The 15919-nt window shown below is 49.5% G+C and overlaps 1 protein-coding gene across 11 annotated transcripts in view; it reads left to right on the top strand.

Annotated features, from left to right (window-relative positions):
- The window catches only part of ZNF618 (zinc finger protein 618), a 149410-nt gene that overhangs the window by 57831 nt on the left and 75660 nt on the right, over positions 1-15919 (top strand). For all 11 annotated transcript variants that reach the window (XM_041406740.1, XM_041406735.1, XM_041406737.1 and 8 more), the window contains exon 2: positions 5548-5591. In XM_041406740.1, the coding sequence (XP_041262674.1) occupies positions 5548-5591 (44 nt within the window). The remainder of the gene's footprint in view (positions 1-5547; positions 5592-15919) is intronic.

The following is a 15919-nucleotide window of genomic DNA, read 5'->3' as shown; positions in this document are numbered from 1 at the left end:
TGGTGGCCACCCGCAGGAAGGGGATGTGGCCAGGGCACTGGCCAGGCTGGGGTGATGCTGTGGTCCCATCCAGAAACTGCTCTGATTTGTTTTAGGCTCAGCCACCATCTCCAGTAGCTGTGGTGGAAGTGCTCATAGGGCTGAGGTGGATGCTCAGTAACCTCAATTCAAACCTGGATTTTGGTCTGCTCAAACAGTCCCCAGACACAAAATGGCTGAGGCACCACGTGGGAAGTGCTGGACTCCCTGTGTCCCCAGGCTCCAGCACTGGGATGTTCTGTGTGTCACCACTGGGGTGCTGGGGACAGATTGTGTCCCTGTAGGTCACAGTCACCTTGGTGCCTTCCCGTGGATGGACTTGCCTGGAAGTCTCAACATTAAAGCACCTCTTCCTAAAGCTTGGCCTAAGTGATGGGTATGGCCAGGAGTACTGAGCACCTTCCTCTGGCACTGGAGACCTTCCTGGAGCTGTGCTGGAGCCCAGGAGTGTGAACCAGTCACACAGGGATGGTCCCCGGGTATTTGGGACTATTCTATCCCAGATGTCCCCTGGCTGTGGCAGCAGAGCCTCTGTGCCTGCCATGGGGGTCTCTGCCTTTGCCTTCTGCTGCGCTCAAACAGCAAACCCTCCATGGGCTCATCTCAGAGGGGTCAAAACTCTTAGATGTTGCTGTTTACAGCTGGACTCTCCCTGTTGGAACACAGAACAAGCACTGGCTTTTCCCAGGACAAGGCTTCAGCCGAGCACAAGGGTGAGATTCCCCTGGCGGCTCCCAAGGAATTCTCACACTGAAGCTGCCACCAGCATCCCCCTCCCCAGGTGTTGCCCCATGGCCAGCATTGGGGGGGGCTTGCAGACCCCACAGTGGATTTTGGGGGTAGGGGAACCCTCACTCCGGGGCTTGGCTCAGCTGTGGGACCGGGCAGATGCCTCAGGGAGAGCTCCCATTTCCTCCTTGCAGATATTTTTTTTATTATTGTTATTTTGGGTGTATCTTGAGGGGAAGCTGCAGCTGAGGAAATAGGCAGCACATTCCTCCAGCCCCAGGAACTGTCTTGTTCCTGGGTGGAAAATTCATCCCTTTTGGAGGCTGCTCTGATGGATTGGCAAAGGCAAAAGATGAGGACGGGATGAGCCACAGCAGCCTAAGACAGTGGAGATCTTTGTCCTTCATGCAGGGGATGCCCTGGCTCTGGGAACCAGAAGAAACAGCCTTAAATTGCACCAGGGGAGGTGTAGGTTTGATATTAGGAAAAATATCCTCTTGAAAAGGGTGGTCAGGCATGGGAACAGCTGTGTGGGGCAGTGGTGGAGTCACCATCCCTGGAAATGTTCCAGTGTGGATGTGGCACGTGGGGACAGGGGTTAGTGCTGGCCTTGGCAGTGCTGGGGAATAGTTGGACTCTGATCTCAGAGGGCTTTTCCAACCTCAAGGATTCCATGGTTGTGTGGAGCACAGCTCTGCTTGGATCAGCCGTGGGCTCAGCGTTGTTTCCTTCTTTGGAAATCCGGGGCTTGGGGTTCCTCAGCATCCGCTGTGCTGGCAGGAGGAAGCAGAAATCCAGATTAAAGAGGGACACGGGCACATTTATGGGTCCTTGTGCTCTGCAGATGTTTTGGTGTGATGCGGAGCTGCTCTGCTGTTTTTCTCCCTCCTATTTAATAAAAATTAAATAGGAAACTGCCGGTGTCTTGCCCTTTGTTTAAAGAAGAGAAAAAAGAAAAAAAAAAAAAAAGGCACTTCCTTCATTTTCTGTGGCTCTGAAGTTAATAACCCCAGACAGCACAGGTAGCAGGCCTGCAGTTATTTTTATGGCACATTCCTGTGTCAGACCTGTTTTCAGTTGCTTCTCCCTTTACCAAATTTTAATTATTTGGGGTGAAATTTTCCATGCTGGGTGCTGCTGGCTCCTTCCAAAAATTGAATGTGTGGTTTGTGTTTGGACAAAAATTACTCGGCTCTCTCTGGAAAGGCGTTTGGGGGAAGCAGGGTAGGAATTTTGGGTTTTTTAATTTTTTTCCCTCAGGTAAACAAACAACTCTGCCCTTTTTCCTCTGCAGAGGGAAGGTGCTGTGGGAGAGGAGCTGGGGCAAGTGTGGTCTGCTCCTCCTGCGACCCCCAGGCAGAATTAGGGACCTCTCCCTTTGGGATGGGGTTCAGAGGTAAATCATAGCGGGTGGCTGTGTCTGAATAAATAAATAAATACATGGATTGAACCCCTTTCCCCCTGAGAAGGCTGTGGCAGTGCTTTAGGGGTGTCCCCGGTGCCCTCATCCCATCCGTGGGAGCTGATCTGAGCATGGATGCAAATCCAAGTGATTTGAATAATTGTTTCTAATCATAATTTTAGTGATCAGGCAGAAGGCCTGTGCTTAAATCTTCTGAAATCTTATTTTACATTTTTATTGCTTTAAGTTATTTTTCTGTTTTGCTGTAACTGTTAAAATGTTGGGGTTTTTTTTCCCAATATAGTGTAGCCCTCTCAATAAACATGGATTTCTCAGGTCAGTTTTACATCTGCTTGGACTCCTATTTTTTGACACTGTTAGGAGATGTTGACTGATACATTTCTTAATTATCACATGATTTACTTTTTGCTTGCAACTCAAGTTGAGGAGCATATGGCCTGAAACCACATTCTGCTTGTGTGCGCTTTCATTTAAAGGATATTTATTAGCATTAGTTAAACAAAACTACCCTAAATGCACCGAATATGTAGAAAAGCAACTTTAGGGAATAACATTTTGAATTGTAAATGATTTTATGGGGCACATTGTGTGACATTCTCCAGCCTGTTCCAGCACCCCACATCCCTGTTCATCAGCAGATGCAAATTCTGCTCCTCTCCTTTTTCAATTAGAAATCAGGAAATCACCAAAATCAATTATTTGGGTAAATGGGAGTGCAGGAGATCCTAAATGAGCACAGGAGATTTCTGTTTCCCTCCACAAATGTGTTACTTTGTTGGGGGCTGCTCTGACCTGTTTTGGCACATTCTGGTTAAAATTTCCAGCCTTTCACCCTTCCACTTCCTCCTGGTATTTTAGTCCTCAAATGCCACTTTCTAGAATTTAGATGGAATGTTATAGTTTAAATGGATTTTATTTTTGAAGGAACAGGCTGGGAGAGCTGGGGGTGCTCACCTGGAGAGGAGAAGGCTCCAGGGAGAGCTCAGAGCCCCTTGCAGGCCTGAAGGGGCTCCAGGAGAGCTGGAGAGGGACTGGGGACAAGGATGGAGGGACAGGACACAGGGAATGGCTCCCACTGCCAGAGGGCAGGGATGGATGGGATATTGGGAATTAGGAATTGTGCCCTGGGAGGGTGGGCAGGCCCTGGCACAGGGGGCCCAGAGCAGCTGTGGCTGCCCCTGGATCCCTGGCAGTGCCCAAGGCCAGGCTGGATGGGGCTTGGAGCAGCCTGGGACAGTGGGAGGTGTCCCTGCCATGGCAGGGGCTGGAACGAGATGTGCTTTAATGTCCCTCCCACCCCAAACCTGTCTGGGATTCTGTGGATTTGTTTATTTCAGCATTCAGAAACATTTAAGGCAGCTTGATCTGATCTCAGGCTTAGCTTGGTGTTTTTGTCTAATGGATCATCTCCAGGAGCACCCTGGCTGTGTGAAACCATCGAGATCAGAGCCCTTACCTGATGTGGTTCCCTTTTTTTCTCATTTTTTCTTTCAAAATAAGGAAACTCCCCAGCACTGGGGATTCTTGGAGTGTCTGTGCAGGGCCAGGGGCTGGGTTCCATCATTCTCAAGGCTCAGAATATCCCTCCAGCTCAGGATATTCCATGGTTCCACAATTCAGCAGGTGGTTTTCCTGTGGAATTCTCGTGGCAGGAGCTTCACAAGGTCCCTGTGATCCAAGATGTGGCTCTTGAGTGAGCTTGGGTTGTGCACAAAACCCTTTGTACAGGCAGGAATTGTGAGGTGCCCATCTCTGGGATCCCCAGCACCCCAACAAGGTTTCTGCCCCGGCTCTATATTAAGTCTCCTTTTTCCCCTTTCCCCCCTTTCTTTGTACACAGATCTAATCTTCTAGAAAATGCCCCAAAGGTTTGAGCAATCTACCAGTTGCAGGAACCCATAAAGCTTTTTTTTTTTCCCTTTTTTTTCCATTGTGTAAGCATGACAAATCATTAATTTTTGATTGATTGCTTTGAATTATGGGTGCTCTGACATCCTTTCTGTAGCTGAACAGCTGTATAACAAATGAACATATCAGTGCTCACAAAAGATTGGAGATCTAACAGAAGCAATTACATTGTCAGCTCCTCCCTTCTGGCTTTTCCCAGGCAATGGAGAGAAGAAATTTTTTAACAGAAATTCCTCAAGTGCTTCACAATAATAATAATAATAATAATCATCATCATAATCATCATAACAAAATACCTTTTTGTAATTGAATTAGATTTTTATCTTTTCAATTCCAGTGGATTTCATATCCCTTCAGAAGCCAGGTTGTGTTTCTGCTTTGAGTAACTTGGACAATCCCTTTGAAGAAAATTTTACACGAAGAATTAAAAAAAATAAAATCAAATTGCAATTTTTTTTTTTGGTTGCTATTCCTTTAAGATTTCAGAATTGCACCAGTGCACTAAATGTGACCTCCATAACTTTTAAATTAAGAATTTATGCTGGCTTGAAATTTATGAAATATTTCAGCATGAAAGAAAGCCTTTTTCCCTCAGGAAAATTGAGCAATAAATCACAGCACTCTCGATTTACTGCCCTACAGCCAGCCAAAGATAGGATTTTTTTCCTTCCCCCCTTCGTTCTGAAAAAAAAAAAAAAAAAAACCCCCAAAAAAAAAGGTTTTTTTCTTCCCCCCCTCCGTTTTAAAAAAAAAAAAAAAAAAAAAAAAAAAATGTAATCATATAAGACAGCTTAGCTGCTATCCTCCCACTCTCTAGAATTTTTAATTTCAGCTGTTTCTGCTTGGATTTATTTCCAATATTCCTGCTCGGCTTTTCAATTTCCTCAGTTATTAAATTTTAATTCAGTGCATTAGCATTTAAATTAAAAAAGGGTTTATTTTATCGAAATCGTTGGCTGGCCCCCATCCTGCTGCACATGAATTGCCTGTTTCTGCCATTTGCACAAAATGTGAAATGCAGCTAATATCTTTTAACTTGTATTTGCACAAATTCAGAAATAAAATTTCTGGGATTGGAATAATATTGTCTTTCCAAGGAAGGCTCTCATCACTGAGCTGGGGAAGGAGGCGAGAGGAGACCCTGGGCCCTCCCTGCCAGGGCCTGCAGGGGCTAATTAGGGCCCGGGGCTAACGAGGGGAGGTGTTGGGCCTGGAGGGGCCATTCCTGCGTGGACATTTGGACAATTTGGCCATTCCTGATTTCCCACCTGGCGATGGTGTGGCTCTGCATGCCAGGGATCGCTGCTTGAGACCTGGGTGGGGATGGGCTGGGGAGGCTCAGACTGAGCACAGGGCGTGTGTGCAGCTCTGGGGAACCCCGAGTTTGGGGGCAGGAGAGCAGCCTCGTCCTTCTGAACCTAACCAGCTCTTCTGTTTTGATCTCCTAGGCCGAGGAGAGCAACAGCAGCGGGCGGAGGAGCTCTTCCAGCAGGTAGGGCTGGGCTGTGCTGGGTGGGTCAGCTCTGCTTAGCTGTGCTCTCCATCCTGGAGATGGGGTGGCCAAAGGTGGGATGGGTGTCTGAGCTGAGTGTCCATGCAGCCCTCTTTGGATGTGGCTGGAAAGATGGATGTGGGAGACTGGCCTCATCCTGCCATTGGGGACTGAAAGCAGAGGTGGTTTGTGTGTGGTGTGGGAAGTTCCAGCTGAGTGCCTCCAGGGTGAGGCTCTTGGATGGACCCTTCTGTCCTTCAGAAGGAGAAGACAGAGGTGTCCCACCACCCCATTCTCCTGTGATCCCACTGAGAGGTGTCTCTGCTGCTCCCACTCTGGAGAGGGACATGCTGAGGTGGGTCTGCCCTGGGCTGCGGCCTCACAGAATTCACAGAGTCACAAGGTTGGAAGAGACCTTCAAGATCATCGAGTCCAACCCGTTTCCTGACACCTCAACTGAACCCTGGCACCCAGTGCCACATCCAGGCTTTTTTTAAACACATCCAGGGATGGTGACTCCTCCTGTCCCCTCCAGGGCCTTGAAAGCCTGTGAAAGTTTTATTCTTTAGATAAAACTCATCCTGCTGTGTAAAATCACATCAGTGGGATCTGAGAACCACTGTGGTGCTGATGCCCTCCCTGTCTCCTACTGCTGACTGTGCAGCCCCTGCCGGGTCCGATGCTCCCACCGTGCTGGCTGGTCCTTGCCCAGTGCCCCAGCTCTGCCAATGGCATTTCAGGACAAAATCCCCTCATTCCTGGCAGCTTTTTGTCCAGTTGGCCCTGCTTGGCATTGAACATGTCTGGGGTGCCCCTGAACTGGGCAGAGAGGAACACTGGGTGTCTGTCACAGGAGGAGACTTCTCTGTCTCACTTTGGGCGTGGCTCACCTGTGGCCCAGCAGTGCTGGCTCACTGGGAATTAGCCTGAAGGAAGTCTTGGAAAGAAAGTACAGGCTGAGGAGCAAGGGGAGAGCAGCCAGGCATCACTTCCTTCTCCTGGATTCTTTATTCCAACCTTTAATTCAGTTTTGCAGCTCTCACTGGAGGGTTTCCCACAGCAGGTGGGCAAGTGCATTCTCCTTGTGGGAACTGGCCTTTTGAGTGTCCATCTGACCTTTTGAGTGTCCATGTCACCTTTGGGGTGTTCATCTCACCTTTGGAGTGTCCATCTCACCTTTGGGGGTATCCATGTCACCTTTGGAGTATCCATCTCACCTTTGGGGTATCCATGTCACCTTTGGAGTATCCATCTCACCTTTGGGGTATCCATGTCACCTTTGGAGTATCCATCTCACCTTTGGGGTATCCATGTCACCTTTGGAGTATCCATCTCACCTTTGGGGTATCCATGTCACCTTTGGAGTATCCATCTCACCTTTGGGGTATCTGCCTCACCTTTGGGCTGTGCATGTCACCTTTGGGGTGTCCATCTCACTTTTGGGGCATCCATCTCATCTTTGGGGTGTCCGTCTCATCTTTGGAGGGCCCATCTCACCTTTGAAGTATCCATCTCACTTTTGGAGGGCCCGTGTCACCTTTGGGGTGTCCATCTCCCCTGCCTGGGCTGCCCTTGGGGCTGAGCATCCTCCCAGGAGTGAGCAATGGCCCTTTCCAGGGCAGGGATGGAGCTCCAGGCGAGGTGGGAGAACTTCCCGCCCTGTTCCTTTTCATGTCCAGAGGAGTGTGAGGCTGGCCACTGCTTTTTTCCTTATAGAAAAAGGAAAACAAAACCCACTTTATCATCTACCTGACTGAGCAAAATGTGGTCAAAGAAAGGAGAATGACCAAGTCCATTTAAAAATAATAAAACAGAATCAAAATGTAATATTTCAGGAAAGCTCTGTCAGTGATTGAAGGTGGAAATGTGGCGCTGACTGAATCTGTGAGGTCATCAGTGGATGGAAACACAAGATGGATGTTTCTCAAAGTCATTGCTGCTTGAAACCCTCACTAATTGCAAAATATCGAGGAAGCTTTTAACAATTAATTTATATCAGTAAAAATATAAGCAAAAATAGTACCATATAATAGAATATAGTATAATATAATCAATATAATATAATATAATGAAATATAAGTTGCCTGGATTTTATCTTCCTGCAATATTTTTTTTTCACAGTATCAGGCTTGGTCTAAGGTAATGACTGTAGTATTGGGTCAATCCTATTTTTCTTTTTTCACTGCAGTGAATTGATTTTATTCTGTTTTAAGCAAACCCTGAAAGCTCTGAAGGCCCAGGGGTTTGTGCTCCCACCACCCCCAGCTCCAGGCCTTTGCTGCCTTTGGAAGAACAGGGGTCAGGGTGTGCAGCTGGCAGCTCCTGGTGGCAGAGAGCACTCGCTGTTCTCCTCCCCCATTGACTCCTGTGTGGTTGCTGCACCTCAGTGAGTGCTTAGCAATGGGAGATTTTAAAAGGTGAAGAGAATTCTTAGGAGCACAAAAAGCCCTCTTCCTTGAAGGCAGCCAGAAGAGAGATGGCTGCTTGCCTTGGGGAAGATGACAACTAAGAGACAACCTGACAAAGCTGTGCGTGTTTTTGAACACTCCAGAAAAGGTAGATCAGAGGCTTCTTTCTTCCTTTTGCAAGGAAAAAAGAGACAGTCAACAAAATTAAAAAGCAGCAAATTAAAAGCCGGTAAAAGGCAGGATGTTTTCCTGCATGATGGGCAGAGATGTGATGGGAGTGCAATGCCAGGAGCTGCTCAGAGGGGCTGGGAGGGGAGTCAGCAGGAACACGGTGACAGGGGTGACATGGGCTGGATTCAAAGAATCCCACACTGCCTTGGGTTAGGAGGGACCTTAGGATCATCCAGTGCCACCCCTGCTAGGGGCAGGGACACCTCCCACTCTCCCAGGTTGTTCCAAGTCCCATCCAGCCTGGCCTTGGGCACTGCCAGGGATCCAGGGGCAGCCACAGCTGCTCTGGGCACCCTGTGCCAGGGCCTGCCCACACTCCCAGGGAACAATTCCTAATTCCCAATATCCCATCCATCCCTGCCCTCTGGCAGTGGGAGCCATTCCCTATGTCCTGTCCCTCCATCCCTTGTCCCCAGTCCCTCTCCAGCTCTCCTTGAGCCCCTTCAGGCCCTGCAAGGGGCTCTGAGCTCTCCCTGGAGCCTTCTCCTCTCCAGGTGAGCACCCCCAGCTCTCCCAGCCTGGCTCCAGAGCAGAGGGGCTCCAGCCCCTGGAGCATCTCAGGTGTCTCCTCTGGACTCGCTCCAGCAGCTCCAGGTGTTGTGTTGGAGGCCCAGTGCTGGACATGGTCTGGTCCCATCCTGTGGGTGAGCACATGGCAGGGGATCAGTTCCTTGCCGATGTCCACTGGAGACTTGCTCTAAGCTTCTTCTGAAGCCCCTTCTGCACATGGTGGCCCAGGCTGGGTGTCCCTGTGTGGTGTGTGACAGTCCCAGGGGTTGGTGGGATGGGAGGGCAGTGTGGGAGCAGCACTGGGAGCTCTGCGCCTCAGGGTGAGCGCTGGGAGTCTCCATAAGACTACTGGAACACTAACAACTTCCCAATAATTAATGTCAGCATTCAGATGGTGGGCTCTGGATCCTGACAAGAAATAATTGAAAAACCAAATGTGCAATTATGTCTGACAAGCAGCGTGTGCTTTTCTTGGTCACCAGAGCCTTGTGTAGTCATGTGTTAGACACGGTTTTATATAATTATTATTGTTTATATGGCGGGTGTCAGAGGAAGGAGGAATTTCAGTTTGGAGTCCTCTGTTGGCTATTTATTTTAAAGTCATTAGATTTGTTTTCAGACTTAACTACACTTAATGTGCGAGACTCCTGCTGAATAAATCAGCCCCTGCTCTAGGAGCTGCATCTGTTTGCGGAGGGAACGGAGCCAGCTGGAAGCTCAGCCCGGCGGCAGCGGGGCTCTCACCAGCCGGAGCCCGCCCGCAGCACAGATGTAGCTATGGAGGAGCTCTGCTCCTGGAGCGGGGGGAATCCAGGCCTCCAGGGCAGGAGTGGCTCTCCTTTAGTGCAGCGGTAACAGCGCTGGGCTGCAGCTCCAGAAAGGGCTCAGGAAGTGCAGGTCCAGGGAAGGGCTCTGGGTGCTGGCCCAGATGGGAGCAGGGCAGGACTTCCCAGGGGTGCTTTGGGCTGGGCCTGGAGGTTTCCCAGCTCTGACGTGGTGCAGTTCTCCCAGGTACTCCAGACCAAGCCGTGGTGCCTCAGGGGTCTGAGTGTTTCGGTCTGTGCCATAGAAGATGTGACTTCCATGGAATCACAGAAACCCTGAGCTGGAAGGATCTGCCAGGATCACTGAGCCCAGCTCCTGTCCCTGCACAGACACCCCAACATCCCACTCTGGGCATTCCCAGGAGCAGTGTCCAAATGCTCTTGGAGCTCTTGGGGTTGAGACCGTTCGCTGAGGAGCCCTGGGAGGAGAAGCTGTTGAGAAGAGGTTGCACCTTCTTTGCTCCTTCTCAGTTCACCTTTCTCCAGCCTCCGTGTTGGCACCTTCCCCTCTCTTTCCCGCATTCCTTGCTCTGTCCTTTGTGAACACGTCCTCCCCAGCACCTCCTGTCACCCAAGGGAGTGCCCTGGGATGGCACCAACTCTTCTTCAGGCTCCTCTTCCAGCTCACCAGGTCCCCAGCACTGGGAGAGGACAGTTTCTGAGGTTGTGGTCCTCTGAAGCTCAGGAGAGGGCTCTGCACCCTGTGGAGGGCCTGGGGTGGGTATTTCCAGGAATTTTTTCCAAAGAAAATTGTTTGAATTGTCTCCCCTTTTTTTAAGGGGCAACCTGTGGGATTTTCAGTCCCAGAGTTCCAAGAAGTTTCCAACTCATCCTGCATCAGAAAAAGAGAAAACTCTTACTAATTAGGCAAGGAATTTAATAGGCCTTGGTGCCTGCCAAAGGGCTCTCACCAGCCATCTTCAAAAAGAAACAAACCAACCAACCAGCACAAAACCCCCTCAAAAGTGCCCTCTGGCCAGTTTTAGAGCCGTGGATAGTTCAGTTCAATGTGACAACCAGGACAGAAGCTGTGGGGAACCCGGGCAGGTTTCCTTGAAATCCAAAAGGAGGTCACGTACAAGGAGATGACAGCGCTCAGACACATCCCAGCTCCCAGGGACAGGAGTATTTCTGTGTAAACCACACCAGTTTGCCCGGTGCCAGAGTCCTGGAGAGCTTTGTGTGGTGTGAGGTGGAGAAACGTCCCTTTCTGGAGCCATAAAGTACCAAGATGTGGTAGTTCTAAAGCCTTCAGGAGAGCTGAGCCACCAGGAAATCCTTGGGTCACCCCCTCACTCCTCAGGGCGTGTTGGAGACCTGTGACCGTTTCAGTTCTCACCCCCTCAGTCATTTCTTAGTCAAGGAACACAGAGCTCTTTCACTGATATAAATAAATCCTTAATCTATTCTCTTTGTTTTTCCCTGGATTTTTTTGTCTCTGTTGACATTTCCACGCTTGAAAATTTAAAGACACTGGCAGCTATTCCATTATCATCTTAAATTCAGTTTTTAACCTGCATCATTTGTGTGTCGCGTTTTTTATCTGACTGAATTCTTTTGCTTTTGGCAAAGAGTGCATGGTTGTTTTTTGTTGGATAAGCCAAATTTTTTTTATATTTGGTTAGACTTTCCTCTTCAAACCATCCTCAAGATATTCCTAATAAGGACTGAAGGGAATTTGTTTTGCTAATACCTTAGGAATTCTTTGTGGCTCTCGACTATTGTTCTGGTTTGTATTTTAATGTTTAATTTCCAGAGGAGAGGCAGGCTGATTGGTCCTGGAGTTTACCTTCTCTGAAGGATTCGGAGCTGCCGAGTGTCCCTTGAGGAATGAACGCACGATTAAATTCCTCTTGGACTTCCTGAAGCAGAGTTTGCTGTCAGGAAAGGTTGTGTGTTTTACTAGACCCAGGGAGCTGGAAAAAATAAGTATTCTGCTTTGTTTGTTTGTTTTCCCTAGATTTTAGCACTGACACCACACACACCACCAAGTGCTGCATTATGTATTTCGGGGTTTTTGAAAGCTGTTACCTCTGTTTTCAAGAGCTGGCTGCCCTGAGAGGCAAGGGGTGAACTTCCCTGAAGCATCTCTCTTCTACAAAACCTTCATGTGCTTTAAATTTATGAACTCCTTAATAATATTGGTATTTATTGAGCAAATTTCTCCCAGGAAAGCCTGAGTGGCAGCTACTGTCACACTTCTGCCTGCAGAAGGATGTGGCCTCCTGTTCTGATTTCAGTTTATTTTGGAGGGAGAAAGCAGAGGATGTAAATATGTCCCAGATAGGGGCAGGGTTTGGGCTGCTTCTCCTACCTCAGGGATTTTCTTTGTGTGCCCAGTTAGTTTGATGTCCCCAGGTCCAACTGACTTGGAGCGAAGGCCTCAGGGCCTCCAGGAGCTGCAGCTTCATCCTTGGTCAGGGTAGGAGGGAGCAGCTTGTTCAGGGTCGTGGATGCCAAGAGGGGACCCAGCAGCCTCGTGAAGAAACCCAGCCAAGCACAAGGAAGCAGCTGCTGGGCCACAGACAGAACCAGCACAGAGACCACAGGAGCACATGTGACCTCACAGGGACCTTGGAGCCTTTGAATCCTGAGGTTCACAAGGGCAGGTTGCATGTGGAACATGCCCAGAAGCTCTGACCAGCTTTTGCTTTTTTTCTGTTCTACAGCAAGTCCTCTCTCCTGTACTGCAGATGGGAGAGGGACATCCCATCCCCTAAAATAACATCAGGACAGGGGAGAGCAGGTTTTTCCTGTAACCTTTCAGAAGTTAAATGCACACTTTGGGAATTCACAGTGGCATTGGGGAAGATTGTGAAGAGAATTGAAACCTCCTGGTGGAACACGGATGACCATGAACCCCTCTGTGACCAAGTGAAAATTGGGATTTCAGGAATATGAGCCAGCACATGCTTCTTTCATGTGTGTCACCTAGAGTGCTGGTGGCACACTTGGGTGTCCTGCTTGGGTATCTGTGCTCTGGCATGTGGACAGGCTCCCAAATGGAAAGAGTCAAGGACCAGAAGGGATATTTTAGTGTGCACACAGTGTACATTAAAAAGTGTTTGCTTTGCTTCATTCAAGAGACAGCAGAGAGGGTTTTCTTCTGTGGAGGACAGATTCACAGAAAGAGAATCTCCTTTCCAGCTAATGCCCAGTGACCAGAGGCAGCAATCCACACTGGAAGTACAGTGCCTGTTCCAGAAAATAATCCCTCAGAGGAGAAATCCAAGATGGGGTGGTTGTTCCAGCACTTCACACATCAGCAGCAGGAGGACATCCTCTCTGAAGGATTCGGGCTCAGGTGCAGAGGGGCTTTGGCAGAGGCTCTGGGAGCTGTGTCAGGGAGGGGGCTTGAGTCCCTTGGAGAGGAGCAGTTCTGGACACTGTGACACAGCAGCTTGGGGTGGTGTCTTTGCCTTTCAGGGTGTGAGGGAACATCTGAAGCTGGGGCTGGAGCCTGGAGCCAGAAGCTCAGTTGTAACACTGGGAAAACAGCTCTTGCTTTTCTCTCTTTTAACCCTGGACTTGAAAACCTTGTTGTCTGGTGATGTCTGCAGGAGATGTCCCCAGTGAAGGACACCAGGAAGTTCCTCTGCTTCCTGATCTTCTCCACCTCCTCTTGGTGTAAGGCATGGGGCCCAACCCCTGGGCTGCCCCAGGAAGCAGATGAGAGCCATGGAGAGGGGTGAGAAGGCCACCACAGCTAATTTATCAGACAAGCATATTTTCAACTTACATCCTTCTTTTTCTTGTCTCTGCTTTCATCATCTCCATGTAAAATGAGAGTTCATTTACATCTGTTTTGTCTGTTCCACTTCCCATAGCTCCAGTCATGACAGGAACCTTCTGGTTCTTGTAAAACTGTGGCAGATTCTGTAAATTGAGCCCAGTTTCAGCCTCCCCCATTTTTTGCTTCCTTTGCTTTCTGACAGCTGAGACCTTTTGATTTAGCCTTGGATGAGCCAACTGCATGTTGGTTTCCAGAAGACAAGTTGGGACAGACCAGTGGTGCTGGTGTCCTGCTGGCCTCTGCAAAGGTGCCCATTGCTCGGGGTCCCCATGAGTGTTTCTGGGTCCTTACTGAACCTCTTTGGGCCTACAGACCAGAAGAGCCTTCCAAGGAGTGCCCAAAATATGTTTCAGTTTAACTTGGCACACCCTGTCCTCTGCCAAGGGTGTCACCATGGAGTCACAGAATGGGTTGGGTTGGAGCGACCTTGAAGACCCATCCTGTTCCACCCCCTGCCATGAGCAGGGACAGTTTCCACCAGAGCAATGTGTGCAGAGCGCTGTGCAGCTTGGCTGTCATTGATATCATCAAGGCACTAATGATCTCTGGGTTTTGCAGCTTGAGTGTTGTTTAAAAAAACCAAAAGATGCTCCACATTCGCTGCTGGGGCAAGAGAGCTGTTCATAGGTGTTGGTTCAGAGTGGTACATCCTCCTCCACATGTGTTTCCTTTTCCTCTCCTTTTGAGGAGCTGATGTTGAAGACTGATACTTCACTGATCTCCCTCTGCCCCTCCCCAAAAACTCAGCAGGATGTGTTCTGTAAAAATAGCCTCATTAGAAGCCATCTGAGTACATATGCAATCACAGATGACTCAAAGGGAGCACGGAGCACGCATGTTTCTGTTGCTGTCTTCAGAGAATTACATGACAAATTATTCCTAGCTGGAAGAAATGTCCTTTTATAATTGGGGTTTTTTTCTCATTCTTTCAGAAGGGAGGAGTGTGTGTTTTTTAAGTAGCTTTTAGTCACTTTCATTATTTATGAGGATGCTACTCCAGATCAGAAACAGCAAACTGCAAGTGCAAGTTTCTTGTGGCTGCAGCAGCTGACGGGCCCCGTTTGCTTTCACTCATTGCTGTTCTGCTCATCACAGCCAGGGAGATCCTGCAGGGACCAGAGCAGCTTCACGCTGCAGCCTTCACCCCTTTCTCCCCCCTCCTGCCACAGGAGACCAGCTGGAAGGGGCTACTGGATCTGTGGGTGGTGTCACCATGCAGAGGGGACCAGTGTCAGCACCCAGCCTTTCCTTTCTGTCCTACCCTTGAGAAGAGCTCCTGGCATTACCCTCGTGTTGCTCCCTGCATTGATGCTGGTGAGGCTTCACACCCAGAACTGTTCTGGCCCATATTGTCGTGCTGCATCATCAAGCTCTGCTGAAGCCTGAGGCCTTCACGAGCTGCCACAGGTGTAGGGCCAAGGAAGCTGTACCCAAATGGGTCCAGGAACCCACTTTTACCCCTGTCTTTCCAGTTCCTCATGCTGAGGCTTCATTAAGGCCTTCTGAAATCTCTTCTGCCTTCACACACTTGTGTCTGACATGAAAGTGGCCGTAACGTCATCGGAAGATGAAAGTCTGATGATCAAAGCAGGCAGCAATGTTGAAATGAGCATTGTGAGATGGCAGAGCTGGTATTACAGTAATTGGCTCTGTGGCCTACTTTGTGAGAGCAGTGATACATGCAAGTGCAATGTCTGTTTGCCTCTTTCATGTTGGAAATCACAGAGTCTGTTCTGGGAAGTAAAACAGGACCTCACCTGTAGGAGCAGCCAGGCACAGAGTGAGCACTCTGGGGTCCCAAGGCTTCTGCCTCCTCTCCTCGGCATGGAAGAGCCTCCTGGATTGCCAGGGCCCACAGCTCAGTAAAAACAAGGCACAGAACAGTGAAGGAGGATTTCCCAGGAAGGGGCAAAGCCATGGAGAAGAAGTCAGATCCCCCGTGTGGAAGGAGGTAGGGTTTAAGCCAGCTGTGCCTGGGCACTCTGCTCCTCTGTGGCGTGATGGCTCTGAGCAGTTTTTGTCCTGTGCAAGCAGTGCTGTGTTTGGAGAACAGGAATATCCTCTTCCCAGGGAACATCAGCTCATGGATGTTAGGTTGGACCTGCAGAGGGAGGTGCAGCTGACCCCTGGAAGGCCACACTGAACACTAAACCTGCATTGTTTCGTGCAGAAGGGTGGTGGCATGAGGCTGGAGATGGAGCTCAGAGCCACCAGGAGAGGGTGGCTGGGGGACCCGGTGGTGGGAGGTGACTCTGGCAGGTTCTGCCTTGGCTCCTGTGCGCTGCTGTCTCCACCAAGTGGAGGCTCTGGCCATCACTGGTTCCAGTGTGGCCCCAGCAGTGCCCCTGCAGGGATCTGGCAGCTGGGACAGGTCTCTGTGTGGGCACGGGGGATGTGGGCACTGCCTGGGTCACACTGCAGAGTCCTTCTGGATCAGTCCCCAGGACTGATACTGAACTTACCTGACACCCCAAAAGCTTTGAGTCCTTTTCTTCCTGTGTCCTCACCCAAACCTGTGGCACCTGTTTGGAGCCTTGGGAGCTGCAGAACTGAAAATTCACT

This window comes from Onychostruthus taczanowskii, unplaced genomic scaffold (genome assembly GCF_017590055.1).
Source record: "Onychostruthus taczanowskii isolate IOZ18803 unplaced genomic scaffold, ASM1759005v1 scaffold25, whole genome shotgun sequence".
Taxonomy (NCBI): Eukaryota; Metazoa; Chordata; class Aves; order Passeriformes; family Passeridae; genus Onychostruthus; species Onychostruthus taczanowskii.
This window is presented reverse-complemented; position numbering and strand designations above follow the sequence as displayed.